This window comes from Kogia breviceps, chromosome 18 (genome assembly GCF_026419965.1).
Source record: "Kogia breviceps isolate mKogBre1 chromosome 18, mKogBre1 haplotype 1, whole genome shotgun sequence".
Lineage (NCBI taxonomy): Eukaryota > Metazoa > Chordata > Mammalia > Artiodactyla > Physeteridae > Kogia > Kogia breviceps.
In genome coordinates, this window is record NC_081327.1 from 321,075 (window position 1) to 342,998 (window position 21,924).

The 21,924-nt window shown below is 50.9% G+C and overlaps 1 protein-coding gene and 1 pseudogene across 4 annotated transcripts in view; both read right to left on the reverse strand.

Annotated features, from left to right (window-relative positions):
* ZNF8 (zinc finger protein 8) overlaps positions 1 to 21,715 on the reverse strand; it is a 27,342-nt gene extending 5,627 nt beyond the window's left edge. Inside the window, exons 1-5 of one of the 4 annotated variants that reach the window (XM_067019835.1) lie at positions 11,202 to 11,367; positions 10,763 to 10,933; positions 6,309 to 6,435; positions 5,924 to 6,019; positions 40 to 1,483 (exon numbers count right to left, since the gene is read on the reverse strand). In XM_067019835.1, the coding sequence (XP_066875936.1) occupies positions 87 to 1,483; positions 5,924 to 6,019; positions 6,309 to 6,435; positions 10,763 to 10,933; positions 11,202 to 11,267 (1,857 nt within the window). In that variant the 5' untranslated portion in view covers positions 11,268 to 11,367 and the 3' untranslated portion in view covers positions 40 to 86. Of the gene's footprint in view, positions 1 to 39; positions 1,484 to 5,923; positions 6,020 to 6,308; positions 6,436 to 10,762; positions 10,934 to 11,201; positions 20,514 to 20,597 lie in introns of those variants that run through there. The other 3 variants (XM_059044598.2, XM_067019837.1, XM_067019836.1) reach the window with 3 other exon arrangements.
* LOC131744835 (large ribosomal subunit protein eL32-like) lies at positions 18,669 to 19,075 on the reverse strand (annotated as a pseudogene).
* Positions 21,716 to 21,924: the final 209 nt, after the last annotated feature.

The following is a 21,924-nucleotide window of genomic DNA, read 5'->3' on the forward strand; positions in this document are numbered from 1 at the left end:
CCCAGCCCCCCTTCCATAAATACACCTTGTAGGACTTACCACATTTTTGTACCTGTGGTTCAAAAGTCATCCTCAGAGTTTCTCCCCTAGGTGGATTCTCTGACGTCAAACAACACGGATGTGCCCACAGAAGGCTCTTCCACCCCAATAACGTGCACTGGGTTTTTCTCTTGCATGATTTCGTGGATGTCAAACAGGGCCAGTGCCTTGCCTGCCGGCTGCCCTGCCTTCGTCCCGGCCCCGGCGCTCTCACCCGTGGGCCCGAGCTGGTGCCGCCCGACGTGCGGGCCCTGGCCGCAGGGCTGCGGGCGCCGCCGGCCCCGGCCTCGGGGATCCTCCCTGGTGTGCGTTATCTGGTGTCGGATGAGGTGCGAGCTCTGCGTGAAACACTTGCCGCACTGGCCGCACCTGAAGGGCCTGTCGCTGCGGGGAGGCCCCTCCCCAGGGGTCAGGGGCTCCGGCCACGGCGGCGTGGGCTCGAAGGCCAGCCTCTGGCGGCAGTCGTAGGGGCCCTCGCCGGCGTGCTTGCGCTGGTGCTGCGCCAGGGACGAGCTGTGCCGGAAGCCCTTACCGCAGCGGCTGCACTCGTAGGGTCTCTCGGCCGTGTGCGTCCTCAGATGCAGGAACAGGCACGTGGTGCGCGAGAAGGCCTTGCCGCACACGCTGCAGGTGAACGGCTTCTCCCCGGTGTGCGTGCGCCGGTGGCGGCCCAGGGACGAGTTCTGGTTGAAGGCCCGCCCGCAGTCCTGGCACGCATAGGGCTTCTCCCCGGTGTGGATCCTCCGGTGCACCGTGAGGTGCGTGCTGTGGCAGAAGGACTTGCCGCAGTCCGCGCACTTGTAGGGCTTGTGGCCCGTGTGGATGCGCTCGTGCTGCACCAGCGAGGAGTTCTGGCTGAAGGCCTTGCCGCACTCCTTGCACGCGTACGGCCGCTCACCCGTGTGGATCCGCCGGTGCACCGTGAGGTGTGCGTTGTGGTTGAAGGACTTGCCGCAGTCCGCGCACTTGTAGGGTTTGTCCGGCACCTGGCTGCGCACAGGCTCGGGTTCCGGTTCCAGAACCGCCTGACCCGAAGAGTTGCTGCGGTCCCTGTTGTCACGCGGCTGACTTCCGGGGACGCCCATCTGCTCACCGACTGCACTCGGGTCCTGCTGCCAGCTTGTAACCCATGAGTCGGGAGCACACAAGCACTCTGTCCTGGAAGTCTCCGGGAGGGGATTTGGGTTTGGACTCAGGACACAGTTTTCCCCAAGTCTGAGACTTTCGTGGCTTCCATCTTGAACCAGTGCTTCCTTGAGGCTGAATTCCAATTGCCTCAAATTACCCTGGTCCTTCTCGGGCCCCTGTACCCGGCCGTCACGTTCCCAGTCTTCCCCTGGTGTAGCGGGACACGGAGCCGCCCCCAGGAAGCCTTCCCGCCCCTTCTCCTCAGGAAGGCCCTGCTCCTGGGGCGGCGCTCGGCCCTCAGGTCCAGGCTCCCAGCCTGAAAGAAAACCCAAGAGCTGTGAGGGGCGGGTGGACACACCCCGGGCCTGTGACCTAACCTCTTGCCCCGCCTCCCAATTCTGCTGTCACATTGACCCCAGTGCCCTGGCTGCAAACTCAGCGTCACTCATTCATCCTTTCAACAAAAGCTTCTTGAGCACCTGCCATGGGCCAGATATTGGCCTAGATCAGGGGCTGGCCAACTACAGCGCCCAAGCGACCGATGCTTTTTATGTTTTTAAAGGGCTGTAGGAAACAGATATGTGACAGGGGTGGGCGGGACTCTGAAGCTGTCGGTGGCTGTTCAGGCAGGCATCCAGGTACTGCCATCAAGGGATTCTGCAGGTGACACGAAGTTGACTCATCAGCTGACCTTAAACCTCAAAATAGGGAGATGACGCTGGATTAGCTGGCTGGGCGCAAAGCAATGCCCTCAAGCTTTAAAAGCAGAAGGAGGCAGAGGGAGAGGCTGGCTGGGCAGGGGGCGTGAGCCAGGGAATGCGGGTGCCACTCAAGGGTGAGAGAAGCCCTCGGCTGAGTCCGCAAGGAGACAGCAACTTCAGTCCTATGGCCGCAGGGAACTGGATCCCGCCACCGTCTAGATGCGGATTCTCCTGTGCCTCCCAGTAAGTCGGCGCCCCCGCCCCCAGCCCGCCGACGCCTTGCCTTTGGCCTTGTGGGCCCCAGAGCAGATGAACCAGTCAGGTCTGACAGAACTGGGAGATAATAAATGTATGTTGTCCGAAGCCATGTTTGCGGCAATCTGTCTCAGCGGTGACAGAAAACAAACACGGCAACTGCAAGTTGCCCGCAAAGCCTGAAATATCTACTGCCTGGCCCTGGATCCTGGGGACAAGGCCGTGACCCTCTGGAGCTGGGGAGGCAGACACTGAACAAAGCGGAGAAGAAGCAGGCTAGGGTGGGCAGCGAGTAGCTCAGTACAGAAAACCTAGGTGAGACAGGCCAGATGCCCAAGTGCACGTGCCTCTTGTCTGAGGACACGCCGGAAGGGCAGCACCCGGCCTGCGGAGCCTCCAAAACCGCCCCGCGGCGGGCCAACTCACCACACACTCGCCCCCACGACGGCGCACACCTTCTCTCCGGAAGGCAGAGTCTGGAGCCAGGTTGGGCAGGGCTGCAGGAACGGGCTTCCTTGCCGTTTCCAGCATCTAGAGGCGCCCACGTTCCTCGGCCCTTGCCCTCGCCTCCGGAGCCAGCAGCGGAGCGCCTGCCAACCCCTCTCTGATGTCGTCACCTGTCCTCCTCCCGCCTCTCTCACTAGCGGACTGCTGTGACTGCAGTGGGCCGGCCCAATAATCCAACGGACGGGTGCTGGGGACCAGGCTCCCTGCTCACCCCGGCCGGCCCTCTCCAACCTCCTCACCTGCTGGAATCCTGCCCACAGCACACTCTATGTGTTCATTCACTTAGGGTCCATCTCACCACACCAGAATGTCCACAGCCAGTTCCTAGAGCTCACAGGGAGCAGGTTCTCAAAAACAGACGCTTCAGACGCGAGGCAGTGAGGGAGCATTGACCGGGGGGCAGGCGCCGTAGGAGCCAAGCCTGACCAGGCAGCAGGCACTTGCCTCGCTCACCTCCAGTCCCCAAACTGGACTCCGTGCACAGCACCCAGAGGGTACTTAACAAAAACACCAGCCAGTCCACAAGAACAAAAACACCAGCCAGTCCACAAGAAAACTCTACAGGAATGTTTACAGCAGCACTTTTCACAAGAGCCGAAAAGTAGCAACAACCCAAATGTCCATAAGTGTGGTCCATCCATATAATGGGATATGATTCAGCCATGGAAAGGAAAGAAGTACTGACATACGCCACAACATGACTGAACCCTGAAAACAAGATGTTCACTGGAAGAAGCTAGACACATACAAACTATTAGGCATTAAAATAAGCTACAAGGCTATATTGTATTGATACAACACAGGGAATTTAGCCAATATTCTATAATAAGTGGGGTACAGCCTTTAAAAATGGTGAATCAGTATATTGTACACCTGTAGCTTATATATCATACATCAACTCTACTTCAATTAAAAAAAATACAAAATAAAACAAAACAAACACAAACAGAAAAAAAAGAAAAAGCTGGACACCAAAGGCCACATATTGTAAAATTCCATTTAAATGGAATATCCAGAATATGCAAATCCATGGACAGAAAGTGGATTAGTGGTTGCCGGGGGCTGGGAGGGATGAGGCGATAGAGAGACTGCCTTTGACATTGTCATTTAATGAGAAATATGTATTTGGTCTTCATCTCTGGTCCCCGGCACACAGCTCCTAAAAGCCTTGGGATTTCCTTAGTGAGCGGGGTCAGGAGTGTCTTTTGTTAATTGTAATAAGTCCCCCTCAACCATATGAGTTCATGCTAACGAGGTGACTCTTGGTGGGCCTCTGGACAGCTTCCGGATGGGGAGCTTCCGCCCCTCTCCCCTGACATCTGTCTGTTCATCTGTATCCTTTATGTTATCATTTACAAAAAACAGTAAATGTGAACAGTGTTTCCCTGAGGTCTGTGAGCTGTTACAGCACATTACTGAACCTGAGGGGGCGGTGGGAACTCCTGATTTACAGCCAGTCGGTCAGAAGTATGGGAGGCCCTGACTGGTGGCCAGTGTCTGAAGTGGGGGCAGCCTTATGGGACTGAGTCCTTAAGCCGTGGGGTCTGCACCAGCTCCACGGAGACTCGGCGTCAGAATCGGACTGAATCGTTGGGACACGCGGCTAGTGCCCGGCGGGGTGGAGAAGTGGTTGTTGATGTGGAAATCCCACACGTTAGGTGTCAGGAGTGTTCTGTGGGTAAAAACAAACCATGCTACTGCGAATGGACAACTTCTGGGCAGCAGAAATGTTCCGGAACTAGACGCTGCTGACGGATGCACAACCTGCGAATACACTCAAAACCACGGCATTGTACACCTCACAGGGATGAACTGTATGGCATATTTGGGACCTGGCAGCTGGAAGGGGGATGGCCTGATGGGAGTTCGTTCAGGGCCTGGGGGTGGAGGCCAGCATTTGGGGCTGCAAGATGTCAGACAGGGTCCGCGGCCTCAGAGGAGACAGGGTGCCCGTTAGCCCTGCCCCCAGGGGATGGGCCACGCCCTGTTGTGGAGTTACCAGGGCTTCCCTACAGATGGTGTCAGAGGCTTTCAGGCGGGACGCTGGGCTGCCGGCACAGCTGCTTACGTATCCCGCGGCCAGAGCCCACTGCTTTCAGAAAGTAGTCACGGTACCAACGCACCAGCCCCAGGGAAGGGATGGATACGCCAGTGATGACAATCTAGACTCCCTCCTTCCAGCTTCCCTAGCAGCTGGGGTGACCCCCTCCTGACCATGGAGCCCTCAATGGACAACATCTGGAATTCTGATAAAGGGGAAATGGGATTGGCTCCACTCTTCCCAGCTCCTCCTGCCCCTGTCTGGAGCACAGGTGTGACGGCCAAAGCTGCTGCAGCCACGCTGAGCCCCAAGGAAAGGCCGGGAGAATGAGAGCCATCAGCCCTGGTGTTCCTGGAATGCCACGCCAGCACCAGCAATGGCCACCTCGGGGTTCCTGCTTCGTGAGAAAAATGCTGCTCTCTTGCTTTGAGGTCCTCTAGCCCAGCTGTCGGGTATTTACGGCTGAACACAATCCTGTTCCCGAGAGAACAGAAGGGTGCAGGGAAGAGGTTTGCGGACTGTGGATGTGCAAGAATGAAACGGAGAAGACGGAGGGCAAGTTCACACATCAGAAACGATCCTGTGCTAAGGGCACGCTGGGAAGGTTGCTGAGAGAGGGAAGAAGAGGTGCACTCTGACCCCTCGAGGCGAGGCGGGAGGTCTCTGAGCCCACAGAAAGGGGAGCACTGGTGAGGAGGCCTCAGCGCACCGGGAGCACTCCAGCCAGGGGACGGGAGGACAGGGCCCAGACTGCCTGTGCCGAAAAGAGCTACAGGGTCGGCCCCAGGCTGCCATCCTAAGAGGGCCAGCTTTCAAGGCTGGTCTCTGGCTGGGTCTGGGAACTTGGATTGGGGGAGGGTTGCCACAAACCTACCTGGTCGGAGAGGCTCACTGTGCCCAAACTCTCTGACAACAACATGGTTTAGGGCGAACACCTGCTTTCTCCTGGGAGCCTGGAGTCTTGGTCTGTGCCAGGTACGGGGTGCCCACGTGACCAGCCCCCAATAAACCCCCTGGCACAGAGCCTGGAGTGAGCCTCCCCGGCAGCCAACACTTCTCCCCTGTTGTCACAACTCACTGCACGTCCGGGGAGGGACTCTGAAGCTGGCGTCTGGCTCCCTCTGGACTCGGCCCCACTGGCCTCTTCACTTTGCTGACTTTCCTCTGTAGCCTTTCTCGGGGACCCCGACACACCACCCCTTCCAAGCAGCACAACTGCTCCTGTGAGGGGTTCCACTCGGCAGGCTCTCACCTGGACAGCAGCCGCGGGCAATTCCTCTCTCTGCCACCCACAGCTCAGCCCCTTGCTCCAGCTGCGAGATGACTTCCGGTTTGGGAAGCTCAGGCCCTGGAAACAGAGACAGACAAAGGAGGTGGGAGCCTGCTCTGGAGGAAAAGAACCAGCCCAGGCTCCAGCCCTGGACTGCTGACCGTCGAGACATGGGGGCGCCCCGTACGTTTTTGCATTGGGACAGAAAAGGGCAGACACCCTCCTGCCCGCCTGTCCCACAGGAAATGAGAATTCAAGGCCTCTGATCCCTAGCCCAGGTCCTCACACCAGAGGCCCTACGACCCGTGACCCACGAAGAATAAGTCACCGCAGGAATCTGGTCGCCAGCTTGGGAAGAGGGCCTCACCCACAGAGAGCAGGTGCCCGAAGGTCTCCAGCATCACGTCACGGTACAGGGTTCTCTGGGCGGGGCCCAGCTGCCCCCACTCCTCCTGGGTGAAGTCCACAGCCACGTCCCGGAAAGTCACGGGCTCCTGAAACATCACACACACTCTCAATCAGCTGGGCTGTCCTCATCAACAGGCTCGGGGAAAGGAGGGGGAGAGGGGAAGGTGAAGACAAGCAGGCCAGTGTGCAGAGAGGGCACATCCTGAGCGAGGCAAGTCAGGTTTCACTGGGCGCCTACTGGGCTGCCTCATGCGGGGCTGGGCTGTATGGCGAGGACATGAGAAAGTATCCAGGCAAGATCAAAGCCAACCACAGCTGACCTACAACTGACCTCAGACAGGTGCCAGTGCCGACAAAGACCAGTTTAAACTGCTGCCTTGCAGATTTGTGGGCTAAAGAAATGGTTATTTTTCGAATCCACTAAATTTGGGGATAGTCTGTTGTGCAGCAACAAGTAACTGACACACTAAGAAATCCTCAGATTCAAAGCAAGGCTTCTCATCCTCCCTGAAAAGAGGGATGTGCACTTGAGGTCAGAAACTCACTGGCCTTGAGAGACTGGGCACGCTCACAAGTGACTAAAGTGGGCCCATGTAAGAGCTTACGAGGGTTTAACCTATAAGAGGTAACACGGGAAGTGATGAGTAATATGTGTGACCTGTCTGAAGGGGTGGCTGGGACTCAGAATCAGTTGACTGTGGGGAAATACAGGCCCCATGTGGTCAGAATTCCCAATCTCTGGTGAGAAGCTGAAAATTTGGTCACATTTTATGAAGTGAAAACTTTAAATTTTGGTAAGTTTATGCAATGTATTTAAAATGTTTCCCACAAATGAAACCCTTCTGTGGGCTGGCTGTGGCCATGATTAAAAAGCTGGATCAAAGGTTTGCCTCTGCCATCTCCTCGAGAGGCAGAGAGCAGATACCCACCTTTGCCTCCTTGTTTCCTTGGGAGCTGTGATAGGGATTAAGTGGCTGTTAAACAGCCACTTCTTACAGGACAACTGGATAGCCACATGCAAAAGAATAAAGTTGGTCCCCTACCTCACACCATATATAAAATTGAACTCAAAATGGATCAAAGACATAAATGTAAGAGCTAAAACTATTAAATTCTTAGAAGAAGGGACTTCCCTGGCAGTCCAGTGGGTAAGACTCTGCGCTTCCAATGCGGGGGGCCCAGGTTCGATCCCTGGTCCAGGAATTAGATCCCGCATGCATGCCGCAACTAAGAAGTCCACCTGCCACAACTAAAGATCCCTCATGCTGCAACAAAGATCCCACATGCTGCAACTAAGACCTGGTGAAGCCAAAATAAATAAATAAATATTTTTAAAAAATTCTTAGAGGAAAACATAGTGCTAAATCTTTACAACCTTGTATTTGGCAAAGGATTCTTAGATATAAAAGCAAAAGCACCAGCAATAAAATAAAAAAATAAGTAAAACGGACCTCATCAAAATTAAAAACTTTTGTGCTCCAAAGGACATTATCAGGAAAGTGAAAAGACACCCATGATGGGAGATGATAACTGCAAATCATATATCTGATAAGTGACTTGTATCCACAAGATATAAAGGACTCTTAAAACTCAATAATAAAGACAATCCAATTGAAATGGGCATAGGATCTATATAGGTATTTCTTCAAGAAGATATAAAAGAATATACAAATAGCTAATAAACACATGAAAAGGCGCTCAACATCATTCACCACCAGGGAAATGCAAGTCAAAATCACATACCTAATACTTGAATTTAAAAATTGTATTGTCTTTTAAGAAAAACAGTCAGATTTAAAAATATTAAAGATATTAAAGAAATATAGTACAGGTGGCATATGGCTCTGACAAAAATTGTGCAGCAAATATGCAGAACCCTTTGGCTGGGAATGGAGGTCTCTGCTCCTATCCTCATATCCTCACCTCCCACTCAGAAGGTCCTCCAATCCTGACAACATGCTCCCTGTGCCTCCCGCCCCCACCCCCCACCACCTAATCTGCATGGGGTACCGGTGACAGCCCAGCCACCAGGTCTTCAGACCCCTGCAAACCTCCTCCTCCTCTGCACTGTTGGGTCCTGGAGGGATGGGCTTTGTCAGACCCCATCCTCCCCCCTCACCCAGTGCCTTACTTCTCAGTGTCTCTCCTACCCCCACCCCCCAGATGCCTAAATGTTTTTTCTCAAACCCATGCCATTCCTGTTTAAAACCCTTGAGTGGCTCCTTTCCATCTTTGGATAAAGGATGACCCCTTTTAGTGTGGCTATGGTTGGCTGAAAAATGGCCCCCAAAGGTATCTGGGTCCTAGTTCTTGGAACATGTGAACGTTACCATAAATGGCAAAAGGGACTTTGTGGACGTGATTAAGGATTTTAAAAATAGGGAGATTATCCTGGATTATCCAGGAGGTCCCTAAATTCAATCACAAATGTTCTTCTGAAGGGAAGGCAGAGGGAGATTTAACTACAGAAGGCAGAAGACAACGTGACGACTAAAGCAAATGCTATGCTGCTGGCTTTGAAGATGGACAAAGGGCTATGAGCCAAAAAATGCAAGGTCTACAGCTCTAACAGCTGGAAAAGGCAAGGAAACAGATTCGACCCTAGCCTTGACAGGAAGGGCAGATCTGCCCACATGTTGATCACAGCCCAGTGAAGGTGACTTCAGACTTCTAACCTCCAAAACTCTAAGAACAAATATGTGTGTGAGTGTGTGTGTGTGTGTGTGTGTGTGTATATATATATATATATATATATATATATATATATATTTTTTTTTTTTGGCGGTACACAGGCCTCTCACTGTTGTGGCCTCTCCCGTTGCAGAGCGCAGGCTTCGGACGCGCAGGCTCAGCGGCCATGGCTCACAGGCCCAGCCGCTCCGCGGCACGTGGATCTTCCCGGACCAGGGCACGAACCCGTGTCCCCTGCATCAGCAGGCGGACTCTCAACGACTGCGCCACCAGGGAAGCCCTGTATATATTTTAAGCCACCACATTTGTAGTAATGTTATGGCAGCCAGAGGACGCTAATACACTGGACCTCAAAGCCCTCCACTTCTGGGCCTTGCCTCCTGTGGTGGCTGGCCTCCAAGGATCCCCAGCCCTTTGTAGCCCCCTCCTATACGAGCAAGTTTGACTTATGTAACCAATAGGATATAGTAGAGTGTGAATTCTGACCCCAGGTCATAAGACATTGTGGCTTCCACATAGCTCCCTCCTGGATCACTCACTTTGTGGGAAGCTAGGTGCCATGTTGTGAGGCCGCCCAGGCAGCTCCACAGAGAGGCCCACAAGAGAAGGAACAGAGGCCTCCTGCCTGTCATGTGAATGAGCCATCCTGGAAGGGGATCCTCCAGACCCAGTCGAGTCTCAGGTGACAGCAGTCCAGGCTGACACCTTGACTGCCATGAGCCCAGGCCAAAACCACCAGCTAAGTCATTCCCGTATTCCTGTCATCAGAAACTCAGATGATATTTATTGTTGTTTTAGGCCACTACGTTCTTCATTATTTGTTACACAGCAACCGATAATGAACACACTTTCTCTTAAGCCTCTCACTGCTGACAAAGACTCTCTCCTTGACCAAACTTTAGTCTGGCTCCTCACAACCCTCTTCCCAACTAAACTTTGACTTCTGGGCTTCTGTGTCCGTTTCTGCATCACTCAGTTTTACCAAAAATCCACTGATTTAGCCAGAATCCCACCGTCCATATCTGATCACTCTTGATATTTTTTCAAAGTCCTCATCCCCCACAATCCTCCAGATAACATCCCCTCATTTGGGTGCTTCAGCAATAATCCTGTTTTAGGTCAGTTTAGCAAGGATTACCCCCGCTCCCCCCCCCCCACTATAAATACTCACTTTTCCCTGTTGTATTCGGTTAGAGCCCAGTTCTATACTGAAGTCTCTTTCCCCCTATTGCAACAGTTCCCGAATAAAATCTGTTTTTACTGCTTTAACTACTGTCCAGCTCTGGTGTTCTTTGACACTGCTCACTCCCTGACATCCACAGCAAAAGCCAACTAAAGCGTGGTTGCATTTCCTGCCAATTTGCAACAACACGTCTCTGAACACATGCACACCTAGGATTGTCAAGAGTCTCACTCTGCATACCAAATGTGAAATAAATGCAAACCCCCGCAGACAACAACAAAAAGACAAAAAGTCTGTAAGTTCAAAGACCCAGAGCTTCAGGAATTATGAATTTCTTGTGGTTCCTGCTACGTGGAGTCAGCACTACATGGAGAACAGAGGCCACTTTGTCTAGAAAGGCTGGAGCTTTGAATCAGGCGCCTTCCCAGACGGCCTTGCAAGCAGACTACTCTGTACTGCAGTCCCCCACAGCCCCGCAGGGGTCAGACCCGGTGGTCGCTCCCGCCCCATTAACGCGGTGTGTGGTCACCTGTCCTCACCCCAGAGGCTGTCCCCGTCCGCGGGCCAGGGGGTTCGGGAAGCGGGGCTCTGGGTGGAGGTCGGTCGACTCCGCATGTTGAAGCATCTCTACTCCAGTTACTATTACCCATCCTCACGGTGGTCGGCCTTCGGGGCGGGGCCAGCCCGGTCCTCGGGAATGACCCCAAGTTCTAGGCCAGGACAGAAAGGCGGGAGGACTTGCGGAGCATGCGCACTCGGGGACTGGAAGGCCTGGGTTCGATTCCCGACGCCACCCCTCACCAGCTGGGCTAGTCGGGGCGCCCGACCTGGGCTTCAGTCTCCCCGTATGACCAGGGTATAACGCCCGACCCTGCTCACCATGCGCTGCGAGGGGTAAAGGGTCAATATCTGAGGGAGATGCCCGGCCTGGGGCCCGCTGCCGTCGTTGTTGTTGTTACTATTATTGTTCCGCCGTACCTGAAGCCGTTCCGCCAGCGGTCCCGTAGCCATCGCCAGTGCCGCCGCTTCCTCCTCGGGGTCCATCCTGGGCCGACAGGTCGAGGACAGGCGCCCGAGGTGAACCTGAACCAGAGAGCCCCACCCGCTACAGGGACCGCGGGACTCGCCGCCCGCCGGACAATGGCGGCCGCGCCGGCGACGCTGCAACTACAGCTCCCAGAAGGCTGTGCAGCGCGCTGCAGCCCCGGCCAATGAAAGCCTTCGTTCGTCGAGGCTTCGACCAATGGGGGCTTCCTCTCTCTTGCCCTTCGGCCAATGGGGCCCCTCAGGCCGCCGCGCTGTGGGCCTAAGCGGGCGGGGGTCCAGCGCCAGTCGCTATGGTGTTGCGGACCCCGATGGTGGGGGTATCGTTCTCCCAGACCAAATGCCAGTACGCGCCCTGCGGCCCCGCTTCCAAATGCCAGTCTGCGCCCTGTGGCCTGGCATCGGAAAGCCAGTCTGCAACCTGGAATGCCACGGCCCGGGTTGAAATCTGGGCCTGCTCTTCCCAGCTGGAAAGGCGCAGGAGGAGGCCTGGGGCTTTCCTTGTTTGTCTGTGGATCGTATACTGCCGTTGTGCTTAAAATATTTCTATGCGTTACAATTACATGAACGTTTAAAGATTTTGTTAATAGAATAGGTTTAGGGGGCTAGTGGCCCAGAGGGGGCACAGGCGGGTTCTGAGAGCTGATCACGTTCTGTTTCTCGATTTGGGGTATTCCCTTTGCGAAGGGTCATATCTGTGGTTCTGTTAGAGTCCATTAAAAACTTTATTAGAAAAGAAGAAAGGGGGGTGGGATAGGGAGGGTGGGAGGGAGGGTGACGCAAAAGGGAAGAGAGGGCTTCCCTGGTGGCGCAGTGGTTGAGAATCCGCCTGCCGATGCAGGAGACACGGGTTCGTGCCCCGGTCCGGGAGGATCCCGCATGCCGCGGAGCAACTGAGCCCGTGAGCCATGGCCGCTGAGCCTGCGCGTCCGGAGCCTCTGCTCCGCAACGGGAGAGGCCACAACGGTGAGAGGCCCGCATACCGCAAAAAAAAAAAAAAAAAAAAAAAAAAAAGGGAAGAGATATGGGAACATATGTGTATGTATAACTGATTCACTTTGTTGTAAAGCAGAAACTAACACACCATTGTAAAACAGTTATACTGCAATAAAGATGTTAAAAAATAAATAAATAAATAAAAATTTTTTTTAAAAAAAGGAAAAGCAGAAGTTCACCAGGATGCAGTCGAACCAGAACAAATATTTATTTGATCACGTACTGTGTGCTAGGAACCAGGCATAGCAAGGCAGAGAACAGAGATACTTGCCCGCCCCCACGGGGCTGTTGGTATAGTGGGGAGAGACAGACAGTAAACCACAAACATGACAAAAGGGTGAACGACCGTGGTCACTGCGGGGATGGGGCAGCCGGCTTCCAAGGGGCGCGCGGTTTCCGCACTCACGCCCATCCCTGTCGTCCCTTTGCTGCTCCTGCATCTCTCCGCTTCAGTCCAACCACCGCTCTGCAATCTGCTGGGCATCTCCCCTGCAACCCCACCCAGGACCCAACCTCACCAGGTCTGCGGTACCAGGAGGAGCATGTGTTCACTCACCACTCACAGTGGCTGTGGGAACCACGGATCAGGCAGCCTCCAGGAGACTGAATCTGCCTTCTACTGGGAGCCCAACAAAATTTCCTGGTGGTATTCCTTTCTCCGTGGGCAGAGAAGGTCCCAGGAGGTCGCAGGAGGATCTATTGCCTTCCCCTTAGCAGCAGCCCCCCAGAGGGTGGAGAAGGTGGTGGTGGGGTGTTGAGTCTATTATCTTCTCCTTGGGAACAGCTCTTGTATTTATTTATTATTTTTTTTAAAGTAAAGTTTTTTTAATATATAAATTTATTTATTTTTGGCTGTGTTGGGTCTTTGTTGCTGCGCGCCGGCTTTCTCCAGTAGCGGCGAGTGGGGGCTACTCTTTGTTGTGGTGTGCGGGCTTCTTACGGTGGCTTCTCTTGTGGAGCACGGGCTCTAGGCACGCGGGCTTCAGTAGTTGTGGCCCATGGGCTCTAGAGTGCAGGCTCAGTAGTTGTGGCGCACGGGCTTAGCTGCTCCATGGCATGTGAGATCTTCCCAAACCAGGGCTTGAACCCGTGTCCCCTGCATTAGCAGGCGGATTCTTAACCACTGCGCCACCAGGGAAGCCCCATATCCTTTATTTTTAATCTTAATTTTTTGTCTGTGCCGCATGGCATGTGGGATCTCAGTTCCCCTACCAGGGATTGAACCAGTGGCCCCTGCAGTCGAAGCGTGGAGCCTTAACCACTGGACCACTGGGGAAGTCCTACAACTGTGTATCTTTTTTTTTTTTTTTTTTGGTACGCGGGCCTCTCACTGTTGTGGTCTCTCCCGTTGCGGAGCACAGGCTCCGGTCGCGCGGGCTCAGTGGCCATGGCTCATGGGCCCAGCCGCTCTGCGGCATGTGGGATCTTCCCAGACCGGGGCAGGAACCCGTGTCCCCTGCATCGGCAGGCGGACTCTCAACCACTGCGCCACCAGCGAAGCCCCAACTGTGTATCTTTTTAAGAAATATTTATTTAGGCTGCACTGGGTCTTAGTTGAGGCACATGGATCTTCATTGCAGTATGCGGGATCTTTAGTTGCAGCATACGGGATATTTTTTTTCCAGTTGTGGCATGCAGACTTCTTAGTTGTGGCACATGGAGTCTTAGTTGCAGCATACATGTGGGATCTAGTTCCCCTACCAGGGATCGAACCTGGTCCCCCTGCATTGGGAGCACAGAGACTTACCCACTGGACCACCAGGGAAGTCCCAACAACTGTGTATCCTTAGTACACCACTGCTGTAAATCTCAGCCGTGAGTACAGTTAGATGCTGAACCCCATGAATTCTAGAAAAATCTCTAGATGTGGGAGTGGTCTTGTGGGCCACCAATAGATTCACTACTGGTTGTATCAAAAATACATTATGGGGGCTTCCCTGGTGGCGCAGTGGTTGAGAGTCCGCCTGCCAATGCAGGGGACACGGGTTCGTGCCCCGGTCTGGGAGGATCCCATGTGCCGCGGAGCGGCTGGGCCCGTGAGCCATGGCCGCCGAGCCTGCGCGTCCGGAGTCTTGTGCTCCGCAATGGGAGAGGCCACAACAGTGAAGGCCTGCGTACCAAAAAAAAAAAAAAAAAAGTATCAAAAAAATACATTATGATTATTTTGGTATCTGTGTTTTAAAGAGTGGGGGGGTGGGCAGGGAGAATGGATTTCTGTTAAAAGGAGCCCCTGGGTCACATATAACACAGGTGTGGTATCTGTTTAAGGTCTTCTAAAAATTAAGCCACAAATGTAAGTGAAACCAACAAAGAGGAAATAGATATACGGATATACAATTTTGAGATTACTCTTTACAACATGTTAAGATGGGTCCAGTGAGCTGTAATTCTAACACTTCCTTTCAGGTGGGTCTTATGCATGTTTTGATTTGGAACCACTGGGTATGAGAATCATTTGGGCGGAAAGGTCTCAGGTTATGAAAGGGTAGAACCCCTCTCAGAGCAGGGCCTGAAGCACTCACTGTGTACACAGCAACTTCTGTCTTCCATTCCCCCCAGCTCCCTACGTGCATCCTTCCTGTGTGGTTCCCACAGGCTGTGGTCTCCAGGAACCCATAACCCCTATGCTCCTGTGTGGCGTCCCCATCTTGGGAAGAAGGGACTGGAGGGCACTGCAGCATCACACGCATCTTCCGTACTGAGTCCCTACATAGAGCCTTCACCGAACGAAGCTACTTTTAAGACTTGCTGAATGGAAATGTCTCTCAGGTGTTTGGTCAACAAGAATTGTCAACACTCACTTTGCTAGATCCATCGCGCAAGTCCTTCCTCCCAGGCCCCAGCATCTTCTGAAAGCTACACAGGTTGGTCTCAGCAGCAGGACCAACTGCCTAACCAGGCAGCAAAGTCCCCTCTGTTCTGTCCAGGCCACTGGAGGAAGGCATTCCCTGTCTCAAACTCCGAGTCTCAAATGAATCATGCGGGCCGTTACTTATAGGGTCGTATGGAAAGTAAATACCAGGTAACTGCCAGAGTGCCAGGAGTACATTCAGTATTTGGTGGTTATACAAATGCACACACCTGTCTTGTCCACCCAGGTGTCCCAGGATACCAGCACCTCTCTGGGGCCCACTGACTTCCTGGTGATAAGGCTTCTGGAAAATAAAGTCTTAGAGCCTTAAAAGGACTCCAAGGAATTCTAAGAAGCCAAGGAGCCTTCCTGCTCTGCTGGAATCAACTCTGATTGGCAAAACAGAAGAGCCTGACATCTTTTCTTTAAGCTCTTGCTTTTAATCTTCAATTTACAGTGACACCGAATCAAAAGGAAACGTGTACATAACCCCTAAATCAACTGCAGATGTCTTCATGCACTGTAGTTTGGCTCACCTAAGGGTACACATTTGAAATAATTTGCTACCCAAATAAGAAGTGTACCACCAGGGAATAAAACACTACAGAAGGTTTAAAATGGAAAGCAGTTGTCTCCTGCCCCACCTTACCCAACAGTCACAAATCCCATCAACCACTTTTTGCCATTTCTATTCTGGTTCTTCCTGAGGCCACCTCTGCAATTCTGATCTTTCAGTCTATAGACTTTACTGGCTTCCTGCTCTGATAAGGAATTTAGATTTGACTCACGTCGCTGCTCCTCTATTTGCTTCCAACTTTTTGTCATATTACTGTTTTGAGCTCTAGTTTTGGTCTCCTAAGTAACCTAAAGTATTGTATTTAAAAGCCCACTTCCTAAGATGATGATATGGGGATACACTCCCTCCGTTCTACTTCTCTTCCCCTTTCTACTTTGTAACAGTCACAGGCTGTGCCATTACTATTGGTGACAGGACTGGGAACCATGGCACGCCACTCTGTTGCCATTATGAAATCTATTCTGTCACAGATCTGGGTTTCTTCCTAAAATTGAAAAATAAAAACAAACAGTATCTACTGTTTATATCAGAGCTATGCAAACACTGTTCAGTGAAGGGCCAATCAAAACAACGATTATATTTCCTCCTCTTTTTTTTTTTCCGATTTCCTGAGTCCTCTGCCTCTTCCAGGAAGAATTATTAACACAAGGGTCAAATGAATACTCCTTTCTAAAGTTTGCTTCAGGGGCTTTCCTGGTGGTGCAGTGGTTAAGAATCCACCTGCCAATGCAGGGGACACGGGTTCAAGCCCTGGTCTGGGAAGATCCTACATGCTGCATAGCAACTAAGCTTGTGTACCACAACTACTGAGCCTGCACTCTAGAGCCCGAGAGCCACAACTACTGAGCCCGAGTGCCAGAACTACTGAAGCCCGCAAGCCTAGAGCCCATGCTCCCCAACAAGAGAAGCCACGGCAACGAGAAGCTCACGCACCACAACGAAGAGTAGTCCCGGGCTTCCTGGTGGTGCAGTGGTTGAGACTCCGCCTGTCGATGCAGGGAACACGGGTTCGTGCCCCGGTCTGGGAAGATCCCGCATGCCGCGGAGCGGCTGGGCCCGTGAGCCATGGCCACTGAGCCTGCGCGTCCGGAGCCTGTGCTCCGCAACTGGAGAGGCCACAACAGTGAGAGGCCCATGTACCGCAAAAAAAAAAAAAAAAGAGTAGCCCCCACTCGCCGCAACTAGAGAAAGCCCACGTGCAGCACTGAAGACCCAATGCAGCCAAAAGTAAATAAATATATTTATATTTTAAAAAGTTTGCTTCACATTTGGACTGCAATTGTCTTGTACAATCTGTACATTTTCTTGAACAATTTGCTTACCTTGAAATCTCTGATTAACTTTTTTTAATTAGAAGAAACATTCCTTTTTCTTAAAAAATATTCCTTTTCTACTTTCAAAACTATTTCCAGAAGTTTCTGTGATTTTGTGTGTGTGTGTGTGTGTGTGTGTGTGTGTGTGTGTGTGTGTGTCTTGGGTCTTTGTTGCTGCGTGGGCTTTCTCTAGTTGTGGCAAGCAGGGGCTACTCTTTTGTTGTGGTGCATGGGCTCCTCATGGTGGCTTCTCTTGTTGTGGTGCACAGGCTCTAGGCACGCAGGCTTCAGTAGTTGTGGCTCATGGGCTCTAGAGCGCAGGCTCAGTAGTTGTGGTGCACGGGCTTAGTTGCTCCGTGGCATGAGGGATCTTCCCAGACCAGGGCTCGAACCTCTGTCAACTGCATTGGCAGGCGGATTCTTAACCACTGCACCACCTGGGAAGTCCCAGTCTGTGATGTCTTTTTAATTGTGTTCTCAATTTCTCATGCTGCATGGATCTATCCATGATCCAAAGATCTTTCAGCTCTGGAGAAGTTTCCCTTTTTCTTTCTTTCTTTTCTTTTCTTTTTGGCCTAACAGTCTTACTTTTAATTTCAGGAAGTCTATTCTTTTTAAAAGAGCATCTTGGATTTATTTTTCATTTGCAATTATTTCTTGACTCATCCCTAGAATAAAACATTTAAAATATTTATTTCTCCTGAATATCTGTTCTCTTTGGCGTTTTTTTCCTGTTTTATCTTAGATTTTTTTAAAAAATAATTTATTTATTTATTTTTGGCTGCGTTGGGTCTTTGTTGCTGTGTGTGGGCTTTCTCTAGTTGTGGCAAGTAGGGGCTCCTCATTGTGGTGGCTTCTCTTGTTGCGGGTCATGGGCTCTAGGCACATGGGCTTCAGTAGTTGTGGCTTGTGGGCTCTAGAGTGCAGGCTCAGTAGTTGTGGCACACGGGCTTAGCTGCTCTGTGGCATGTGGGATCTTCCTGGACCAGGGCTCAAACCCATGTCCCCTGCATTGGCAGGCAGATTCTTTTTGTTTTTTAAAATTTATTTATTTATTTTGGGCTGTGTTGGGTCTTCATTTCTGTGCAAGGGCGCTCTCCAGCTGCGGCGAGCGGGGGCCACTCTTCATCGCGGTGCACAGGCCTCTCACTATCGTGGCCTCTCTTGTTGCGGGGCACAGGCTCCAGACGCGCAGGCTCAGTAGTTGTGGCTCACGGGCCTAGTTGCTCCGCGGCATGTGGGATCTTCCCAGACCAGGGCTCGAACCCGTGTCCCCTGCATCGGCAGGCAGACTCTCAACCACTGCGCCACCAGGGAAGCCCCTGGCAGGCGGATTCTTAACCACAGCACCACCAGGGAATCCCCAGATATTTTTTCATTCATGTTGGAGGCTTTCTTAATCTTTCACTCCCTAGCTCTCATGATACTGAAGAAGCTATCAGAAAGCAGAGGGGAAGCTCCACAGATGGGTGGGGCTGGTTTAATGGCACACTTTGCTTTAGGATTAAAAGGGTAAGAACCAGCTGTTAGGATGAAGCTCCTTGAAATGCCAAAATAAGGCAGCACTTGTTCTGGAGCATAATACACCGGATTCCTTAGTCCCTCAGACTTTTTTTTTTTGGCCGTTTTACGGTTTTATTAAACAAAACATGCACACGAGCTGTCTATTCATTTTCTTCACTGCACAGCCTGCTGTTGGGACTGGTGACTCTGATGGCCAGCTGGGCTGCTCTCCCCACAATGGCTTTGCGGTTCTTGGAGGAGACGTTGTGCACAATCTCAGCACAGTAAGACTTCTTGCACATCAGCAGCACTTCAAGCTGCTTGACGTTGTGGACCAGGAACTTCCAGAAGCCGCTGGGCAGCATGTGCTTTGTTTTCTTGTTGCTCCCGTAACCGATGTTGGGCACCAAGATCTGGCCCTTGAACCTCCTGTGCACCCTGTTGTCAATGCCCCTGGGTTTCCGCCAGTTCCACTAATTTTGACATATCGGTCTGACTGGTGCCGGATGAACTTCTTGGTCCTCTTTTTGATGATCTTGGGCTTCATGAGGGGTCTGAGGGCAGCCATGATGCCGAATAAGAGATGGTGGCCACTTCCGTAGGCAGCACTGGGGACCTCAGACATTTTTTTCTTAGCACATAATTCATTCTCTACTATATTTTTTGCTTACCCATGGCCAGATACTTAATGCAAGAGAAGGGAGATCAAATTAGGAGTTTCACGGACCTTCAATGAACCCTGCTTTCCTGCTCCACTTGTCAGTCTACAGCTCTGACAGGGGGGCTGTGACCTCCACTCTTGCAGCTCCCTCTTTGCAAGTTCCTAGCTACAGCCTTTCCCACTCTGCATCTCCAGGCGATGCTCTCACCTACTTTCACCTTCCTCAAACCTGCAATAGTGGCCTCTCCCACTTGCTTCATCATTGATTTACACTTCAGCTTTTTGAACATGCTGCCGAGCTGACCTTCTTAACCAACCATCTGTGCACATGATTTTATATGTTGTAACATTCTGTGTATATACGGTTTTGAGCCCTGTTTTCACTTCACTTGACATCTTTTGATTAGTCAACCTAACTGAGCAACAAACTTAAGTTAGAGCATGACAGAGTCCCTGAAAAATTCAGAGTCTACTTTTAATTCCAATAAAGATAATTTTAGAAGACTTCCCATCATTAGTTTTCCTTCAATTTGTTTTTTGTTTATTTTTGCTGCCACGCAGTGGGATCTTAGTTCCCTGACCATTGATAGAACCCAGGCCCCAGCAGTGAAAGGACCAAGTCCCAACCATTGGACTACCAAAAAATTCCCCAAGTTGTGATTTTAAGTGCTGGTTTACACTGAACATGGCTGGCTTCAAATTTCATTTCCAAACACCAACTTCCTCATGCAATGGTTTCTTCTTGAGTGTTTGGGGCTCTGTGTAAAGAGTATCTTTCAGTTCCACACCATTTCCATGAATGTGGAGACAACATCTGATTGAGTTTGGGTGGCTGTATGCACTAAAAATATTATCTGGTGGGTACAGCTCCTTTCTGAGTTTTCTAACTTCTGCTGAGAGCTCTGACTGAATGTTTTTCATCAGTGGTCATATTCATGACCTAAATGCAGAAGTATATAAATTTTAGTATACATACAAATCACGTGTGCTCCTTTTGGAAACTGCAGGCTCCTGGGTTTTACTGCTAGATATTCTGATGTAGTAAAATGAGGGTAAGCTTGGTAATATGCAGTTTCAACACACACACTCCAAGCAATTCTGATGTATGTGGTCATTAGACTACACTCTGAGAATCATACCTTGGTCATCTGATGTCTAGTAAAGAAAGTCTGGCAGTGAGCTTTTCCATCTTGATTATTCATAGGGTTTCTTTCCCATGGGTTTTCTCATGTTGAATAAGGGATGTACTATAACTGAAAGCTTTTCCACACTCACTACATTCATAGGGTTTCTCTCCAGTATGGATTCTCTGATGCCTAGTAAGTTGACACCGCTGGCTAAAGGCCTTTTCACAATGATTACATTCATAGGGTTTTTCCCCAGTGTGTGTTCTCTCATGTTTTGTAAGGGTTGATCGATCATTGAAGGCTTTCCCACAGTCAATGCATTCATAGGGCTTTTCTCCAGTATGTGTTCTCTGATGTTCAATAAGGCGTGACCTTTGACTGAAGGCTTTAGCACACATGTTACACTGATAGGGCTTCTCTCCAATGTGTATTCTCTGATGCACAATGAGGGGAGACCTCTGGCTGAAAGCTTTTCCACAATGACTGCATTCATAAGGTTTCTCTCCAGTATGTGTTCGCTGATGCACAACAAGCTGAGATCGCTGCCGAAAAGCTTTCCCACAGTCATTACACTCATACGGTTTCTCTCCAGAATGAATTCTCTGATGTGAAAGAAGGTGAGAGCTCCCAGTGAAGCCTTTCCCACACTGATTACATTCAAACGGTTTCTCTCCAGTATGAGTTCTCTGATGTTCAATAAGGTGAGAGCTCCCAGTGAAGGCTTTGTCACACTGATTGCATTTATATGGCTTCTCTCCAGTGTGAATTCGCAGATGCCTAATAAGCTGAGTGCTTCGAATGAAAGATTTTCCACACTGGTTACATTCATAGGGTTTCTCTCCAGTGTGAGTCCTTTTATGTGCAACAAAGTCAGAGCTCTGACTGAAGGACTTTCCACAATGAGCACACCCATAAGGTTTCTCTCCAGTATGAATTCTTTGATGAACAGTAAGGTTAGAGTTCCACCTGAAAGATTTTCCACATTCATGACATTTATATGGTTTTTCTCCAGTGTGAGTTCGTTGATGCCTAATAAGTTTGGAACTCTGGGTGAAGGATTTCCCACACTGGTTGCATTCATAGGGCTTCTCTCCAGTGTGAGTTCTCTGGTGTACAACCAGGTCATAGCTCTGGCTGAAAGACTTCCCACACTGAATACATTCATATGGCTTTTCTCCCGTGTGTGTTCTCTTGTGTACAACAAGCTTAGAGCAACAGCTGAAAGATTTTGCACACTGATTACATGCATATGACTTCTTTCCAGTCTGAATGATGTCACAGTCAGGAAAAGATGAGGCCACTTGGAAGGCACCACAGTCCTCCTCACATCTGAATGGTGCCTCTCCAGGATCACTTATTTCAGTTTGTACAAGGCATTCATCGCACTCGTACTGACTTTCTCCAAAATTCATTGGCTTGTGTTCATTCAGAGACATGCTCTGATTAATGCTGTTTCCATCATCCTTACTGTCATTGCCATTCTCTGCTGAAAAAATTCTATTAAGAAAATGAAGGGAGGTACCACAGTTGAAAGAGTCACTACTGACAGTATAATCATAAGGTTTTTTATTTCCCGTTTCAACATTTGCAATTTTATTCAAGTAAATGCTCTGACAGAAGGCTCTAGCA